The 19,229-nt window shown below is 43.2% G+C and overlaps 1 protein-coding gene across 6 annotated transcripts in view; it reads left to right on the top strand.

The window, feature by feature from the left end:
• The window catches only part of LOC140083021 (kyphoscoliosis peptidase-like), a 46,159-nt gene that overhangs the window by 5,362 nt on the left and 21,568 nt on the right, over window positions 1-19,229 (top strand). For 4 of the 6 annotated variants that reach the window (XM_072126351.1, XM_072126352.1, XM_072126348.1 and 1 more), the window contains 5 exons: window positions 13,084-13,714; window positions 16,655-16,766; window positions 17,114-17,231; window positions 17,442-17,633; window positions 18,987-19,177. In XM_072126351.1, coding sequence (XP_071982452.1) covers window positions 13,109-13,714; window positions 16,655-16,766; window positions 17,114-17,231; window positions 17,442-17,633; window positions 18,987-19,177 — 1,219 coding nt within the window. In that variant the 5' untranslated portion in view covers window positions 13,084-13,108. Of the gene's footprint in view, window positions 1-113; window positions 236-13,083; window positions 13,715-16,654; window positions 16,767-17,113; window positions 17,232-17,441; window positions 17,634-18,986; window positions 19,178-19,229 lie in introns of all 6 variants that reach the window. The other 2 variants (XM_072126350.1, XM_072126349.1) reach the window with 1 other exon arrangement.

The raw sequence follows: 19,229 nt of genomic DNA, 5'->3' as shown, positions 1-19,229 counted from the left end.
GAATTAATTCTTCCGGGAACAGTCAGTTTAAAGAATGGAGGTTTTTATCCTGGTTGCTTTGATGATGTCCCAATATTTTGCTGTAAATTTCTCTGTTTTGCTGTCTCTAATAGATTAAAGGGAGGGCACATACAGCGTATACCAAGAGTCATGATTCTGCCACGACTGACTGTTCATATTGGCTGAGTTTTTGAACACTGCACCTTATAGGGCATTAAAAGGGGCCATCCAGGAGGTGAGAAGTGTATATGAAGTTTCCTCTACATTGTATTATATGTTCTCTGCTGGGGTCACCCGATTTGCGTTCTGCTATTGTATCAGATGACAAACACATGGCTGTATATACTGTATACAGGGAGGAAATGTAGATAAACTGTGACATCATCTATTGTCAGTAGTGATGTAATGATGGGTCAGTGTTATCTATATAGAGGTCATTGTATAGGGAGGGGGAGGTGATAAGCTGTGACATCATCTATTGTCAGTAGTGATGTAATGATGGGTCAGTGTTATCTATATAGAAGACATTGTACAGGGAGGAAATGTAGATAAACTGTGACATCATCTATTGTCAGTAGTGATGTAATGATGGGTCAGTGTTATCTACATAGAGGTCATTGTACAGGGAGGGGGAGGAGATAAGCTGTGACATCATCTATTGTCAGTAGTGATGTAATGATGGGTCAGTGTTATCTATATAGAGGTCATTGTACAGGGAGGAGGAGATAAGCTGTGACATCATCTATTGTCAGTAGTGATGTAATGATCAGTCAGTGTTATCTATATAGAGGTCATTGTACAGGGAGGGGGAGGAGATAAGCTGTGACATCATCTATTGTCAGTAGTGATGTAATGATGAGTCAGTGTTATATATATAGAGGTCATTGTACAGGGAGGGGGGAGGAGATAAGCTGTGACATCATCTATTGTCAGTAGTGATGTAATGATGGGTCAGTGTTATCTATACAGAGGTCATTGTACCGGAAGGGGAGGAGATAAGCTGTGACATCATCTATTGTCAGTAGTGATGTAATGATGGGTCAGTGTTATCTATATAGAAGTCATTGTACAGGGAGGGGAGGAGATAAGCTGTGACATCTATTGTCAGTAGTGATGTAATGATGGGCCAGTGTTATCTATATAGAGGTCATTGTACAGGGAGGGGGAGGGGATAAGCTGTGACATCATCTATTGTCAGTAGTGATGTAATGATGGATCAGTGTTATCTATATAGAGGTCATTGTACAGGGAGGGGGAGGAGATAAGCTGTGGCATCATCTATTGTCAGTAGTGATGTAATGATGGGTCAGTGTTATCTATACAGAGGTCATTGTACAGGGAGGGGGAGGAGATAAGCTGTGACATCATCTATTGTCAGTAGTGATGTAATGATGGGTCAGTGTTATCTATATAGAGGTCATTGTACTGGAAGGGGAGGAGATAAGCTGTGACATCATCTATTGTCAGTAGTGATGTAATGATCAGTCAGTGTTATCTAGATAGAGGTCATTGTACAGGGAGGGGAAGGAGTTAAGCTGTGACATCATATATTGTCAGTAGTGATGTAATGATGAGTCAGTGTTATATATATAGAGGTCATTGTACAGGGAGGGGGGAGGAGATAAGCTGTGACATCATCTATTGTCAGTAGTGATGTAATGATGGGTCAGTGTTATCTATACAGAGGTCATTGTACCGGAAGGGGAGGAGATAAGCTGTGACATCATCTATTGTCAGTAGTGATGTAATGATGGGTCAGTGTTATCTATACAGAGGTCATTGTACCGGAAGGGGAGGAGATAAGCTGTGACATCATCTATTGTCAGTAGTGATGTAATGATGGGTCAGTGTTATCTATACAGAGGTCATTGTACAGGAAGGGGAGGAGATAAGCTGTGACATCATCTATTGTCAGTAGTGATGTAATGATGGGTCAGTGTTATCTATACAGAGGTCATTGTACCGGAAGGGGAGGAGATAAGCTGTGACATCATCTATTGTCAGTAGTGATGTAATGATGGGTCAGTGTTATCTATATAGAGGTCATTGTACAGGGAGGGGGAGGAGATAAGCTGTGACATCATCTATTGTCAGTAGTGATGTAATGATGGGTCAGTGTTATCTATATAGATGTCATTGTACAGGGAGGGGGAGGAGATAAGCTGTGACATCATCTATTGTCAGTAGTGATGTAATGATGGGTCAGTGTTATCTATATAGAGGTCTTTGTACAGGAGGGGGAGGAGATAAGCTGTGACATCATCTATTGTCATTAATGATGTAATGATGGGTCAGTGTTATCTATATAGAGGACATTGTACAGGGAGGGGGAGGAGATAAGCTGTGACATCATCTATTGTCAGTAGTGATGTAATGATGGGTCAGTGTTATCTATATAGAGGTCATTGTACAGGGAGGGGGAGGAGATAAGCTGTGACATCATCTATTGTCAGTAGTGATGTAATGATGGATCAGTGTTATCTATATAGAGGTCATTGTACAGGGAGGAGGAGATAAGCTGTGACATCATCTATTGTCAGTAGTGATGTAATGATGGGTCAGTGTTATCTATATAGAGGTCATTGTACAGGGAGGGGGAGGGGATAAGCTGTGACATCATCTATTGTCAGTAGTGATGTAATGATGGGTCAGTGTTATCTATATAGAGGTCATTGTACAGGGAGGGGGAGGAGATAAGCTGTGACATCATCTATTGTCAGTAGTGATGTAATGATGGGTCAGTGTTATCTATATAGAGGTCATTGTACAGGGAGGGGGAGGAGATAAGCTGTGACATCATCTATTGTCAGTAGTGATGTAATGATGGGTCAGTGTTATCTATATAGAGGTCATTGTACAGGAAGGGGAGGAGATAAGCTATGACATCATCTATTGTCAGTAATGATGTAATGATGGGTCAGTGTTATCTATATAGAGGTCATTGTACAGGGAGGGGGAGGAGACAAGCTGTGACATCATCTATTGTCAGTAGTGATGTAATAATGGGTCAGTGTTATCTATATAGAGGTCATTGTACAGGGAGGAGGAGGAGATAAGCTGTGACATCATCTATTGTCAGTAGTGATGTAATGATGGGTCAGTGTTATCTATATAGAGGACATTGTACAGAGAGGGGGAGGAGATAAGCTGTGACATCATCTATTGTCAGTAGTGATGTAATGATGGATCAGTGTTATCTATATAGAGGACATTGTACAGAGAGGGGGAGGAGATAAGCTGTGACATCATCTATTGTCAGTAGTGATGTAATGATGGGTCAGTGTTATCTACATAGAGGTCATTGTACAGGGAGGGGGAGGAGATAAGCTGTGACATCATCTATTGTCAGTAGTGATGTAATGATGGGTCAGTGTTATCTATATAGAAGTCATTGTACAGGGAGGAGGAGATAAGCTGTGACATCATCTATTGTCAGTAGTGATGTAATGATGGGTCAGTGTTATCTATATAGAGGTCATTGTACAGGGAGGAGGAGATAAGCTGTGACATCATCTATTGTCAGTAGTGATGTAATGATCAGTCAGTGTTATCTATATAGAGGTCATTGTACAGGGAGGGGGAGGAGATAAGCTGTGACATCATCTATTGTCAGTAGTGATGTAATGATGAGTCAGTGTTATATATATAGAGGTCATTGTACAGGGAGGGGGGAGGAGATAAGCTGTGACATCATCTATTGTCAGTAGTGATGTAATGATGGGTCAGTGTTATCTATACAGAGGTCATTGTACCGGAAGGGGAGGAGATAAGCTGTGACATCATCTATTGTCAGTAGTGATGTAATGATGGGTCAGTGTTATCTATATAGAAGTCATTGTACAGGGAGGGGAGGAGATAAGCTGTGACATCTATTGTCAGTAGTGATGTAATGATGGATCAGTGTTATCTATATAGAGGTCATTGTACAGGGAGGGGGAGGAGATAAGCTGTGGCATCATCTATTGTCAGTAGTGATGTAATGATGGGTCAGTGTTATCTATACAGAGGTCATTGTACAGGGAGGGGGAGGAGATAAGCTGTGACATCATCTATTGTCAGTAGTGATGTAATGATGGGTCAGTGTTATCTATATAGAGGTCATTGTACTGGAAGGGGAGGAGATAAGCTGTGACATCATCTATTGTCAGTAGTGATGTAATGATCAGTCAGTGTTATCTAGATAGAGGTCATTGTACAGGGAGGGGAAGGAGTTAAGCTGTGACATCATATATTGTCAGTAGTGATGTAATGATGAGTCAGTGTTATATATATAGAGGTCATTGTACAGGGAGGGGGGAGGAGATAAGCTGTGACATCATCTATTGTCAGTAGTGATGTAATGATGGGTCAGTGTTATCTATACAGAGGTCATTGTACCGGAAGGGGAGGAGATAAGCTGTGACATCATCTATTGTCAGTAGTGATGTAATGATGGGTCAGTGTTATCTATACAGAGGTCATTGTACCGGAAGGGGAGGAGATAAGCTGTGACATCATCTATTGTCAGTAGTGATGTAATGATGGGTCAGTGTTATCTATACAGAGGTCATTGTACAGGAAGGGGAGGAGATAAGCTGTGACATCATCTATTGTCAGTAGTGATGTAATGATGGGTCAGTGTTATCTATACAGAGGTCATTGTACCGGAAGGGGAGGAGATAAGCTGTGACATTATCTATTGTCAGTAGTGATGTAATGATGGGTCAGTGTTATCTATATAGAGGTCATTGTACAGGGAGGGGGAGGAGATAAGCTGTGACATCATCTATTGTCAGTAGTGATGTAATGATGGGTCAGTGTTATCTATATAGATGTCATTGTACAGGGAGGGGGAGGAGATAAGCTGTGACATCATCTATTGTCAGTAGTGATGTAATGATGGGTCAGTGTTATCTATATAGAGGTCTTTGTACAGGAGGGGGAGGAGATAAGCTGTGACATCATCTATTGTCATTAATGATGTAATGATGGGTCAGTGTTATCTATATAGAGGACATTGTACAGGGAGGGGGAGGAGATAAGCTGTGACATCATCTATTGTCAGTAGTGATGTAATGATGGGTCAGTGTTATCTATATAGAGGTCATTGTACAGGGAGGGGGAGGAGATAAGCTGTGACATCATCTATTGTCAGTAGTGATGTAATGATGGATCAGTGTTATCTATATAGAGGTCATTGTACAGGGAGGAGGAGATAAGCTGTGACATCATCTATTGTCAGTAGTGATGTAATGATGGGTCAGTGTTATCTATATAGAGGTCATTGTACAGGGAGGGGGAGGGGATAAGCTGTGACATCATCTATTGTCAGTAGTGATGTAATGATGGGTCAGTGTTATCTATATAGAGGTCATTGTACAGGGAGGGGGAGGAGATAAGCTGTGACATCATCTATTGTCAGTAGTGATGTAATGATGGGTCAGTGTTATCTATATAGAGGTCATTGTACAGGGAGGGGGAGGAGATAAGCTGTGACATCATCTATTGTCAGTAGTGATGTAATGATGGGTCAGTGTTATCTATATAGAGGTCATTGTACAGGAAGGGGAGGAGATAAGCTATGACATCATCTATTGTCAGTAATGATGTAATGATGGGTCAGTGTTATCTATATAGAGGTCATTGTACAGGGAGGGGGAGGAGATAAGCTGTGACATCATCTATTGTCAGTAGTGATGTAATAATGGGTCAGTGTTATCTATATAGAGGTCATTGTACAGGGAGGAGGAGGAGATAAGCTGTGACATCATCTATTGTCAGTAGTGATGTAATGATGGGTCAGTGTTATCTATATAGAGGACATTGTACAGAGAGGGGGAGGAGATAAGCTGTGACATCATCTATTGTCAGTAGTGATGTAATGATGGATCAGTGTTATCTATATAGAGGACATTGTACAGAGAGGGGGAGGAGATAAGCTGTGACATCATCTATTGTCAGTAGTGATGTAATGATGGGTCAGTGTTATCTATATAGAGGTCATTGTACAGGGAGGGGGGAGGAGATAAGCTGTGACATCATCTATTGTCAGTAGTGATGTAATGATGGGCCAGTGTTATCTATATAAAGGTCATTGTACAGGGAGGAGGAGGAGATAAGCTGTGACATCATCTATTGTCAGTAGTGATGTAATGATGGGTCAGTGTTATCTATATAGAGGTCATTGTACAGGGAGGGGGAGGAGATAAGCTGTGACATCATCTATTGTCAGTAGTGATGTAATGATGCGTCAGTGTTATCTATATAGAGGTCATTGTACAGGGGGGAGGAGGAGATAAGCTGTGACATCATCTATTGTCAGTAGTGATGTAATGATGGGTCAGTGTTATCTATATAGAGGTCATTGTACAGGGAGGGGGAGGAGATAAGCTGTGACATCATTTATTGTCAGTAGTGATGTAATGATGGGTCAGTGTTATCTATATAGAGGACATTGTACAGGGAGGAGGAGATAAGCTGTGACATCATCTATTGTCAGTAGTGATGTAATGATGGGTCAGTGTTATCTATATAGAGGTCATTGTACCGGGAGGGGGAGGAGATAAGCTGTGACATCATCTATTGTCAGTAGTGATGTAATGATGGGTCAGTATTATCTATATAGAGGTCATTGTACAGGGAGGGGGGGGGGAGATAAGCTGTGACATCATCTATTGTCAGTAGTGATGTAATGATGGGTCAGTGTTATCTATATAGAGGTCATTGTACCGGGAGGAAATGTAGATAAACTGTGACATCATCTATTGTCAGTAGTGATGTAATGATGGGTCAGTGTTATCTACATAGAGGTCATTGTACAGGGAGGGGGAGGAGATAAGCTGTGACATCATCTATTGTCAGTAGTGATGTAATGATGGGTCAGTGTTATCTATATAGAGGTCATTGTACCGGGAGGAAATGTAGATAAACTGTGACATCATCTATTGTCAGTAGTGATGTAATGATGGGTCAGTGTTATCTACATAGAGGTCATTGTACAGGGAGGGGGAGGAGATAAGCTGTGACATCATCTATTGTCAGTAGTGATGTAATGATGGGTCAGTGTTATCTATATAGAAGTCATTGTACAGGGAGGAGGAGATAAGCTGTGACATCATCTATTGTCAGTAGTGATGTAATGATGGGTCAGTGTTATCTATATAGAGGTCATTGTACAGGGAGGAGGAGATAAGCTGTGACATCATCTATTGTCAGTAGTGATGTAATGATCAGTCAGTGTTATCTATATAGAGGTCATTGTACAGGGAGGGGGAGGAGATAAGCTGTGACATCATCTATTGTCAGTAGTGATGTAATGATGAGTCAGTGTTATATATATAGAGGTCATTGTACAGGGAGGGGGGAGGAGATAAGCTGTGACATCATCTATTGTCAGTAGTGATGTAATGATGGGTCAGTGTTATCTATACAGAGGTCATTGTACCGGAAGGGGAGGAGATAAGCTGTGACATCATCTATTGTCAGTAGTGATGTAATGATGGGTCAGTGTTATCTATACAGAGGTCATTGTACAGGGAGGGGGAGGAGATAAGCTGTGACATCATCTATTGTCAGTAGTGATGTAATGATGGGTCAGTGTTATCTATATAGAGGTCATTGTACTGGAAGGGGAGGAGATAAGCTGTGACATCATCTATTGTCAGTAGTGATGTAAGGATCGGTCAGTGTTATCTAGATAGAGGTCATTGTACAGGGAGGGGAAGGAGTTAAGCTGTGACATCATATATTGTCAGTAGTGATGTAATGATGAGTCAGTGTTATATATATATAGAGGTCATTGTACAGGGAGGGGGGAGGAGATAAGCTGTGACATCATCTATTGTCAGTAGTGATGTAATGATGGGTCAGTGTTATCTATACAGAGGTCATTGTACCGGAAGGGGAGGAGATAAGCTGTGACATCATCTATTGTCAGTAGTGATGTAATGATGGGTCAGTGTTATCTATACAGAGGTCATTGTACAGGGAGGGGGAGGAGATAAGCTGTGACATCATCTATTGTCAGTAGTGATGTAATGATGGGTCAGTGTTATCTATACAGAGGTCATTGTACAGGAAGGGGAGGAGATAAGCTGTGACATCATCTATTGTCAGTAGTGATGTAATGATGGGTCAGTTTTATCTATATAGAGGTCATTGTACAGGGAGGGGGAGGAGATAAGCTGTGACATCATCTATTGTCAGTAGTGATGTAATGATGGGTCAGTGTTATCTATATAGATGTCATTGTACAGGGAGGGGGAGGAGATAAGCTGTGACATCATCTATTGTCAGTAGTGATGTAATGATGGGTCAGTGTTATCTATATAGAGGTCATTGTACAGGAGGAGGAGGAGATAAGCTGTGACATCATCTATTGTCATTAATGATGTAATGATGGGTCAGTGTTATCTATATAGAAGACATTGTACAGGGAGGGGGAGGAGATAAGCTGTGACATCATTTATTGTCAGTAGTGATGTAATGATGGGTCAGTGTTATCTATATAGAGGTCATTGTACAGGGAGGGGGAGGAGATAAGCTGTGACATCATCTATTGTCAGTAGTGATGTAATGATGGATCAGTGTTATCTATATAGAGGTCATTGTACAGGGAGGAGGAGATAAGCTGTGACATCATCTATTGTCAGTAGTGATGTAATGATGGGTCAGTGTTATCTATATAGAGGTCATTGTACAGGGAGGGGGAGGGGATAAGCTGTGACATCATCTATTGTCAGTAGTGATGTAATGATTGGTCAGTGTTATCTATATAGATGTCATTGTACAGGGAGGGGGAGGAGATAAGCTGTGACATCATCTATTGTCAGTAGTGATGTAATGATGGGTCAGTGTTATCTATATAGAGGTCATTGTACAGGGAGGGGGAGGAGATAAGCTGTGACATCATCTATTGTCAGTAGTGATGTAATGATGGGTCAGTGTTATCTATATAGAGGTCATTGTACAGGAAGGGGAGGAGATAAGCTATGACATCATCTATTGTCAGTAATGATGTAATGATGGGTCAGTGTTATCTATATAGAGGTCATTGTACAGGGAGGGGGAGGAGATAAGCTGTGACATCATCTATTGTCAGTAGTGATGTAATAATGGGTCAGTGTTATCTATATAGAGGTCATTGTACAGGGAGGAGGAGGAGATAAGCTGTGACATCATCTATTGTCAGTAGTGATGTAATGATGGATCAGTGTTATCTATATAGAGGACATTGTACAGAGAGGGGGAGGAGATAAGCTGTGACATCATCTATTGTCAGTAGTGATGTAATGATGGGTCAGTGTTATCTATATAGAGGTCATTGTACAGGGAGGGGGGAGGAGATAAGCTGTGACATCATCTATTGTCAGTAGTGATGTAATGATGGGCCAGTGTTATCTATATAAAGGTCATTGTACAGGGAGGAGGAGGAGATAAGCTGTGACATCATCTATTGTCAGTAGTGATGTAATGATGGGTCAGTGTTATCTATATAGAGGTCATTGTACAGGGAGGGGGAGGAGATAAGCTGTGACATCATTTATTGTCAGTAGTGATGTAATGATGGGTCAGTGTTATCTATATAGAGGACATTGTACAGGGAGGAGGAGATAAGCTGTGACATCATCTATTGTCAGTAGTGATGTAATGATGGGTCAGTGTTATCTATATAGAGGTCATTGTACCGGGAGGGGGAGGAGATAAGCTGTGACATCATCTATTGTCAGTAGTGATGTAATGATGGGTCAGTATTATCTATATAGAGGTCATTGTACAGGGAGGGGGGAGGAGATAAGCTGTGACATCATCTATTGTCAGTAGTGATGTAATGATGGGTCAGTGTTATCTATATAGAGGTCATTGTACAGGGAGGAGGAGGAGATAAGCTGTCACATCATCTTTTGCCAGTAGTGATGTAATGATGGGTCAGTGTTATCTACATAGAGGTCATTGTACAGGGAGGGGGAGGAGATAAGCTGTGACATCATCTATTGTCAGTAGTGATGTAATGATGGATCAGTGTTATCTATATAGAGGACATTGTACAGAGAGGGGGAGGAGATAAGCTGTGACATCATCTATTGTCAGTAGTGATGTAATGATGGATCAGTGTTATCTATATAGAGGACATTGTACAGGGAGGGGGAGGAGATAAGCTGTGACATCATCTATTGTCAGTAGTGATGTAATGATGGGTCAGTGTTATCTATATAGAGGTCATTGTACAGGGAGGGGGGAGGAGATAAGCTGTGACATCATCTATTGTCAGTAGTGATGTAATGATGGGTCAGTGTTATCTATATAGAGGTCATTGTACAGGGAGGAGGAGGAGATAAGCTGTGACATCATCTATTGCCAGTAGTGATGTAATGATGGGTCAGTGTTATCTACATAGAGGTCATTGTACAGGGAGGGGAGGAGATAAGCTGTGACATCATCTATAGTCAGTAGTGATGTAATGATGGGTCAGTGTTATCTATATGGAGGTCATTGTACAGGGAGGGGAGGAGATAAGCTGTGACACCATCTATTGTCAGTAGTGATGTAATGATGGGTCAGTGTTATCTATATAGAGGTCATTGTACAGGGAGGGGGAGGGGATAAGCTGTGACATCATCTATTGTCAGTAGTGATGTAATGATGGGTCAGTGTTATCTATATAGAGGTCATTGTACAAGGAGGGGGAGGAGATAAGCTGTGACATCATCTGTTGGCAGTAGTGATGTAATGATGGTTGCACTAGCGTTATCTCCTCCTCGGCTGCATTAGATATAGACCACCCCTTTACGACTCAGAGTTGTCAGAAATCTCAGGTGTCGGCAGCTTTTGAATGAGACATTTTTTGGCTTCTATATGACAATTAGTCTGTAAGTAGAGAAACATCTGTGACTGTGCAGCATTCAGGGGCGTCCTGCCAGATCCTGCGCCTTCCCGGTGCTGGCGGTGGCTGCCATGTGTTAGTGTCTAATAAGGGAGGCCATGCGGGTTTATCATATGGATTTTCTTCCTTTCCGGGAGCCGGGTCATTATTTCTATCAGTTCTAAACCCAATAAACTTTCCTTTTCTGACTGATGTAACAAGGTGGCAGTGATATGGGGCACAGGGGTCTCCCTAATTAGCAGCAAGGATAGACCAGAGCAATGTGACCTCTGACCTCCGCATCAAGATACCGGTCTGGAAACAAATCAGATACAAACCGAGCGCCACAAATCTCTCTACTGCCACAGACTGCTACACTGCAGCAAACACTCAGCTGTGTGACTAGGAAAGCTTTTAACCCTCTAAAGGACATTATTCTTATTTCCATTCACTAACTGTAAGCAGAGGCATTGGAAGAAAATCTATATATGACATTTGCATCACCCAAGGATTATTCAATAAGATGCTTAAAGGGATCCATCAGCAGGACTGCAGGCAGCGTTATGTATTGTCCCTGGAGAAATGTGTAATCAAATTTTTGTTGTTAGTAGCAGCAGGACTGTGATATATAGATTTCTATTCCAGGATTGACGCTTCTGCAGGTTCTTTGGGGTTGTGTCCTCACACTGCTGTGCTCTGTGCTCTCTTCAGGCATTGTAATGTGTTGTCCCTGGAGATCTGTGTAATCACACCTATGTGTATGCCATTAGTAGCAGCAGGACTGTGACATATAGATTTATATTCAGAATTGCAGCTTCTTCACTGTGTTCTAAGCTCATTAAACTGTTACACAGCCTCCTCTACTATGGTATCCAGCCTGGAGCCTGCAAAAGCTTTGGACTGAGATTATTGAAAAGACTGTAAAACAATTAATTGCAGAGAGCTAAGAGCACAACAGTGTGAGTGGACTGCTCCGGCACAACAGGAAAAGCTACAATCCTGGAGTATAAATCCAAATTTCACACATACACAAAGGTATGATTACTCACTTCTCCAGGGAAAATACTTAACACTGGCTGCAGTGAGCACAGAGCACAGCAGTGTGAGAAGTGTGAGTATATAAAACCATATTTAACAGTCCTGATTCTACTAATAACATACACAAATATATGATAACACATCTCGGCAGGGACACAGCAGTATGAAGACTCACCCCGAGTTCACATCTCTCCAGGGACAATACCTAAAACGGGGGCATAGCCCCCAGTACAATCCTGGAATATAAATCCATATTTCACAGTCCTGCTGTTACTAATCATATACACAAATATATGATAACACATCTCTGCAGGGACAATACCTGGCATTGTCTGCAGAGAGCACAGAGCACAACAGTGTGAGAAACTACAACCCTGGTATATAAAACCATATTTAACAGTCCTGCTTCTACTAATAACACACAAATATATGATAACACATCTCTGCAGGGACACAGCAGTATGAAGACTCACCCCCAGTACACATCTTTCCAGGGACAATACATAACAGGGGGCTGCACAGGGTACAGCCCCCAGTACAATCCTGGAATATAAATCCATATTTCACAGTCCTGCTGTTACTAAACACATACACAAATATATGATAACACATCTCTGCAGGGACCATACCTAACATTGTCTGCAGAGAGCACAGAGCACAGCAGTGTGAGGACCAGCCCCCAATACAAACCTGGAATATAAGCCCATATTTCTATTAATAACATACACAAAGCTGCTGACACGTTCCCTTTAAGGAGTAAAATATAGACTGTGAGGGTTTGTATCTCTGTGTCCATTGTGGTAGAGCAGTTGTTACATTGTTGCACTTGTAGCGGGAATGTTTCATGTCAGCGCTCGATGACAGGGAGTTTAATGGTTCTATGGAAAGTCCAAGGTGCAGGACCCGTCCCCGGCTAATAATACACATGTACCGGTCATGTATGCACAGCTCTGGGGCACGGGCAGCTAATTATACCCCCTGGGGCTCTGTGGTTAGGGGTGACCTTTACATGGCCCATGTAACAATGTGCTGGGGATCATTCATCAGCTCCGCGCTGATACATAGTGAGAGTCATATATCAGTCACCTGTCACCAGCAACACGTCCCCAGCTCCTCACTGACTGACTATAGGGACCGGCCGTGTCCCAGCTATGATACACACAGTGATAGACCTTCCAGGTGACTCTTGACTCTTCTCCTTCCAGGTTCTCCATTGGTCTCGCCGTCGAAATGGGTCGTGGTAACATCATCTGGACTGAAAATGCCCAACATGAAAAAACTCCCCTGAAAATCCCTCTGCTAAAAAATACTAATAGTAATAACAATAAAAAATGTATAAAGGGGGCGCCACAATGTAACCCTGAAGATCTCATCCAAGGTACCAGAAACATCAAGGTCTCATCCAAGTGTAAGAGCCTGGACCTCCAGAATGGGAACGTGTGCGAGATACACAAGAGGAACCAAAGCAACGTACATCTCTCTGGTAGGACATCCCGCCTGATGGACACTGTCCAGAGCCCGGGGACCTTCCACGTCACCAGTCTACAGGACAAGGCGAAGACCAGCGGAGGAAGTAAGAAGGAAGTCTTTACCTTCTGGTCAACGAAAATAGAAGTTCAGGAAACCCCAAAAGTCAAGACGTCTCCAACTAAGACCAGTGGAGACCACAGAAGTGTTACAAGACAGGAGACTCCCATCAGCACATCTACAGAGAAGACCAAGACGGGTGATCATTCCCAAGCTACCCGCCCCTTTAAGAGGAAGAAGAAACAAGAACTGTTATCTTTAACAGACTTCACCCTCATTGATGAGCATGTCCGGTCTGTGAGCAGTGAGGTAATATCCGTGATGTCATCTCTCTTTACACAACAGATAGGCTAGGCTCTCAGTGATGTCACTGCTCTCTACATAACAGATAGGCTCTCAGTGATGTCATAACTCTTCACGTAACGGATAGGCTCTCAGTGATGTCACCGCTCTCTACATAACAGATAGGCTAGGCTCTCAGTGATGTCATAACTCTTCACGTAACGGATAGGCTCTCAGTGATGTCACCGCTCTCTACATAACAGATAGGCTCTCAGTGATGTCACTGCTCTCTACATAACAGATAGGCTCTCAGTGATGTCACCGCTCTCTACATAACAGATAGGCTCTCAGTGATGTCACCGCTCTCTACATAACAGATAGGCTCTCAGTGATGTCACTGCTCTCTACATAACAGATAGGCTCTCAGTGATGTCACCGCTCTCTACATAACAGATAGGCTCTCAGTGATGTCATAACTCTTCACGTAACGGATAGGCTCTCAGTGATGTCACCGCTCTCTACATAACAGATAGGCTCTCAGTGATGTCACCGCTCTCTACATAACAGATAGGCTAGGCTCTCAGTGATGTCATAACTCTTCACGTAACGGATAGGCTCTCAGTGATGTCACTGCTCTCTACATAACAGATAGGCTCTCAGTGATGTCACTGCTCTCTACATAACAGATAGGCTCTCAGTGATGTCACCGCTCTCTACATAACAGATAGGCTAGGCTCTCAGTGATGTCATAACTCTTCACGTAACGGATAGGCTCTCAGTGATGTCACCGCTCTCTACATAACAGATAGGCTCTCAGTGATGTCACCGCTCTCTACATAACAGATAGGCTCTCAGTGATGTCACTGCTCTCTACATAACAGATAGGCTCTCAGTGATGTCACCGCTCTCTACATAACAGATAGGCTCTCAGTGATGTCACCGCTCTCTACATAACAGATAGGCTCTCAGTGATGTCATAACTCTTCACGTAACGGATAGGCTCTCAGTGATGTCATAACTCTTCACGTAACGGATAGGCTCTCAGTGATGTCACCGATCTCTACATAACAGATAGGCTCTCAGTGATGTCACCGCTCTCTACATAACAGATAGGCTCTCAGTGATGTCACCGCTCTCTACATAACAGATAGGCTCTCAGTGATGTCACCGCTCTCTACATAACAGATAGGCTCTCAGTGATGTCATAACTCTTCACGTAACGGATAGGCTCTCAGTGATGTCACCGCTCTCTACATAACAGATAGGCTCTCAGTGATGTCATAACTCTTCACGTAACGGATAGGCTCTCAGTGATGTCACCGCTCTCTACATAACAGATAGGCTCTCAGTGATGTCATAACTCTTCACGTAACGGATAGGCTCTCAGTGATGTCACTGCTCTCTACATAACAGATAGGCTCTCAGTGATGTCACCGATCTCTACATAACAGATAGGCTCTCAGTGATGTCACTGCTCTCTACATAACAGATAGGCTCTCAGTGATGTCACCGCTCTCTACATAACAGATAGGCTCTCAGTGATGTCACTGCTCTCTACATAACAGATAGGCTCTCAGTGATGTCACTGCTCTCTACATAACAGATAGGCTCTCAGTGATGTCACCGCTCTCTACATAACAGATAGGCTCTCAGTCATGTCACCGCTCTCTACATAACAGATAGGCTCTCAGTCATGTCACCGCTCTCTACATAACAGATAGGCTCTCAGTGATGTCACTGCTCTCTACATAACAGATAGACTCTCAGTGATGTCACTGCTCTCTACATAACAGATAGGCTCTCAGTGATGTCACCGCTCTCTACATAACAGATAGGCTCTCAGTCATGTCACCGCTCTCTACATAACAGATAGGCTCTCAGTGATGTCATAACTCTTCACGTAACGGATAGGCTCTCAGTGATGTCACCGCTCTCTACATAACAGATAGGCTCTCAGTGATGTCACCGCTCTCTACATAACAGATAGGCTCTCAGTGATGTCACCGCTCTCTACATAACAGATAGGCTCTCAGTGATGTCACCGCTCTCTACATAACAGATAGGCTCTCAGTGATGTCTCCGCTCTCTACATAACAGATAGGCTCTCAGTGATGTCACCGCTCTCTACATAACAGATAGGCTCTCAGTGATGTCACTGCTCTCTACATAACAGATAGGCTCTCAGTGATGTCATAACTCTTCACGTAACGGATAGGCTCTCAGTGATGTCACCGCTCTCTACATAACAGATAGGCTCTCAGTGATGTCACCGCTCTCTACATAACAGATAGGCTCTCAGTGATGTCACCGCTCTCTACATAACGGATAGGCTCTCAGTGATGTCACCGCTCTCTACATAACAGATAGGCTCTCAGTGATGTCACCGCTCTCTACATAACAGATAGGCCCTTGAGAGGGCTCCAGGTAACGCCCATAGGCGAGCCACCACTGATCTAGGCAGATTCTCCATACACTTTGCCTTTAAGTCAGTCTGTAGCAGTTCACACTGAGCAGATGTTCCTGTGTCTATCAGAACAGTGAGCGCTCCGGATCAGACACCACTGGCTGCACATTGTGACTGCGGAGATTGTAATTGATTTTCAGCTATTTTGGGAAATCTGAGGGATAACAATTTGTGTTTTGTTCTGAAAGACACAGGAAGATCTTCTCGGTGTGAACAGTCTGACTTAAAGGAGAAGTGTCTGGTACCATGTATCCAGGGAAATAATGCAACTTATTTATTATTAGTGATGTCACTGCAGCTCTGTAGTGACGTCATCATTACTCTCTAGTAATGGATAGGCTGCATATCAGTGATGTCATCACTCTCCAGCCAATAGGTAGTAGACATATCATTGCCATTGCTCTGTAGTAAATAAGAGGGTCACATGTGCTTAATACATAGAATGCACAGGACGGCAGTGACTTTATAAAGTTTATTTTCTTTGTCTTTATACTTTGTTCTAGATGGGATCAGGAATTGTGTCTGTACCAGAAATCGTACAGACTATCACTGCGAGATCCCGCAGCGACATCGAGAAACTCCGGGCAATATGGATCTGGCTCTGCCATAATATCAGTGAGTTTGCTTTGAATCATAAAAGTACACTGTGGGCGAGTCCTCACACTGCTGTGCTCTTAGCTCTCTCTGCAGTGAACTGCTTCACTGCCCATTCCCTTTACTCTGAGTAAAAGCTTTTGCAGGCTTCTGGTTAGATATTACAGCAATCACTCAGAGCAGAGAGTAGGTGGTTTCAATGCACAGAGCACAGCAGTGTGAGGACAGGCTCCCTTCCATATTTACACATTTTTCACAGTCCTGCTTCTACTAACATCATTTATGATTACACATCTCTCCAGGGCCAATGTCAGTGCTGTGCATTACACATTTTATCTTCTCCTGCTCATTCTTGTTTTCTTCCCAAGGTTATGACGTGGAAGGATTTCTTGGAAATTCTGAGAAATTGTACAAAACAGAAGATGTTGTGGAGAAGAAGAGAGGGGTGTGCGCTGGGTACGCCGGGCTGTGCAGAGACATGTGCAGGTAGGGGGCGACACTGCTGTGTATATGCCTGTACTATACTATGTAGCAGAGCCGGGTTTGTCATTTAGTCTCCTTTTCATGTATCACTTGAAGATTATGTAGCCCCCTGTGGAGGGGGCGGGGCATGGCACCTAATCTCTGTGTCATGCTCCGCCCCCTGCACTAGACATCACACAGGTGCACTATATACCACTTTCTTCTGACCCTCAGTGAAGCAGGGATCCGCTGCAGGGAGATCACCGGATGCAGCCGTGGTGCCGACTCCTGTGACAGCGCGGGATTCCACCGGACAAAGTCCAATCATATGTGGAACGTGGTGGAGCTGGAGGGAGCGTGGTACCACCTGGACGCCTGCTGGGGGGCCGGGACCGTGGACCTACAGCAGAAAATATTCATACCAAGGTGAGAGGTGTATACACCCAGGCCACTATATGGCGGTAGTATGCAATGCTGATAGCACTGCGTGGCACTATTATTTACATAGCATTTTATGTCCATAGCACTGCATGCTAGTATTATTGTATGGTGATACTGTGTACAGTATGTTGGTATTATTTTGGCTTTTTATGGTTTGAAAATACTATATACTAACATACCATATATTTTGTGCACTATATGGCGCAGTTATTTAGGCTCTGTATGGTACTAGTAGTAGTATAGAGATGCTGTGTAATAACTATAGTGCACTGTATGATGGTATTCAGGAATTGTATAGTAGTAGTATGTTTTGGAGATACTGTATTGTATGTAGTAGTTCAAATGTTGTGCACTGTATGGTGGTATTATTTAGGCACTGCATGCTAGTAGTTTGGTGTGTCGATACTGTACTATAACCCTTGTGCACTGTATTACAAATCTTGGGCACTGTATGGCGGTGTTATTTAGGCTTGTATAGTATGGTGATACATTTATGCACTATATGGCAGTAGTATGTTTTGGTGATACTGTACTATAACCCTTGTGCACTGTCTGGTGGTAGTAGTATGGTATGGGTTTAATGTATTATAACTGTAGTGCTCTGTTTGGCGGTGTTGTTCAGGCTTGTATAGTATGGAGATACATTTGTGCACTATATGGCAGTAGTATGTTTTGGTGATACTGTACTATATCCCACTGTATGGTAGTATTATTTAGGCTTGTACAGTAGTAGTATGGTATGGTGATACCCTTGTGCACTGTATGGTAATATTATTTAGGCACTGTATGCTATTGTGAGATAATGGGGGTCCTTTACTTAGGGCCCGATTCACGCTTTCCCGGCGTGTTACCCGAATATTTCCGATTTGTGCCGATTTTCCATGAATTGCCTCGGATTGTGGCGCATCGGCGCTGGCATGCACGCGACGGAAATCGGGGGCCGTACGGAAACCCGACGGATTCGGAAAAACCGCCGCATTTAAAACAAATAATTGGTCGCACGGGCCATACTCACATGCACCAGGAAGAGATCAGTGAAGTCCGACGCAACTCGGCGGACCTCGGCGCAGCAGCGACACCTGGTGGACATCGGGCGCAGGACCTTCATGATTCGCCGGAAGACCCGAACGCTCGTCCGAGAAGCCGCCGCTGGAACGCGAATAGACCGGGTAAGTAAATGTGCCCCATTGACACTAAATGGTGCATCGATATGTTGAGCATTTAGGGTATAGTCTTGGATTCCCATTCCATTACTGTACAACCTGTGTATTTCATCCCTTTAAGGAATGACCTCCCCCTCCTCACATTCTGTGCCTCTCCCTCCTCTCCATCTTGCAGACACGAAGACTTCTTCTTCCTCACCGACCCTGAAGATTTCATAGAGACTCATTGGCCCGATGACCCGTCTTGGCAGCTGCTGGAGTCTACGGTTTCCTTTGAAGACTTTGAAGAGAAAATCTTTAAGACCTCGGAGTTCTTCAGGCTGCGGCTTTTCATCATCTCTCCAACAGTTTTCCACCTTACAACAGGTAGAGGAACCGCCTCCTCTGATGTCAATTTTGTAAGATTAAAGAGATTTTA

This window comes from Engystomops pustulosus, chromosome 1 (assembly GCF_040894005.1).
Source record: "Engystomops pustulosus chromosome 1, aEngPut4.maternal, whole genome shotgun sequence".
In the NCBI taxonomy this organism is placed as follows: domain Eukaryota; kingdom Metazoa; phylum Chordata; class Amphibia; order Anura; family Leptodactylidae; genus Engystomops; species Engystomops pustulosus.
This window is presented reverse-complemented; position numbering and strand designations above follow the sequence as displayed.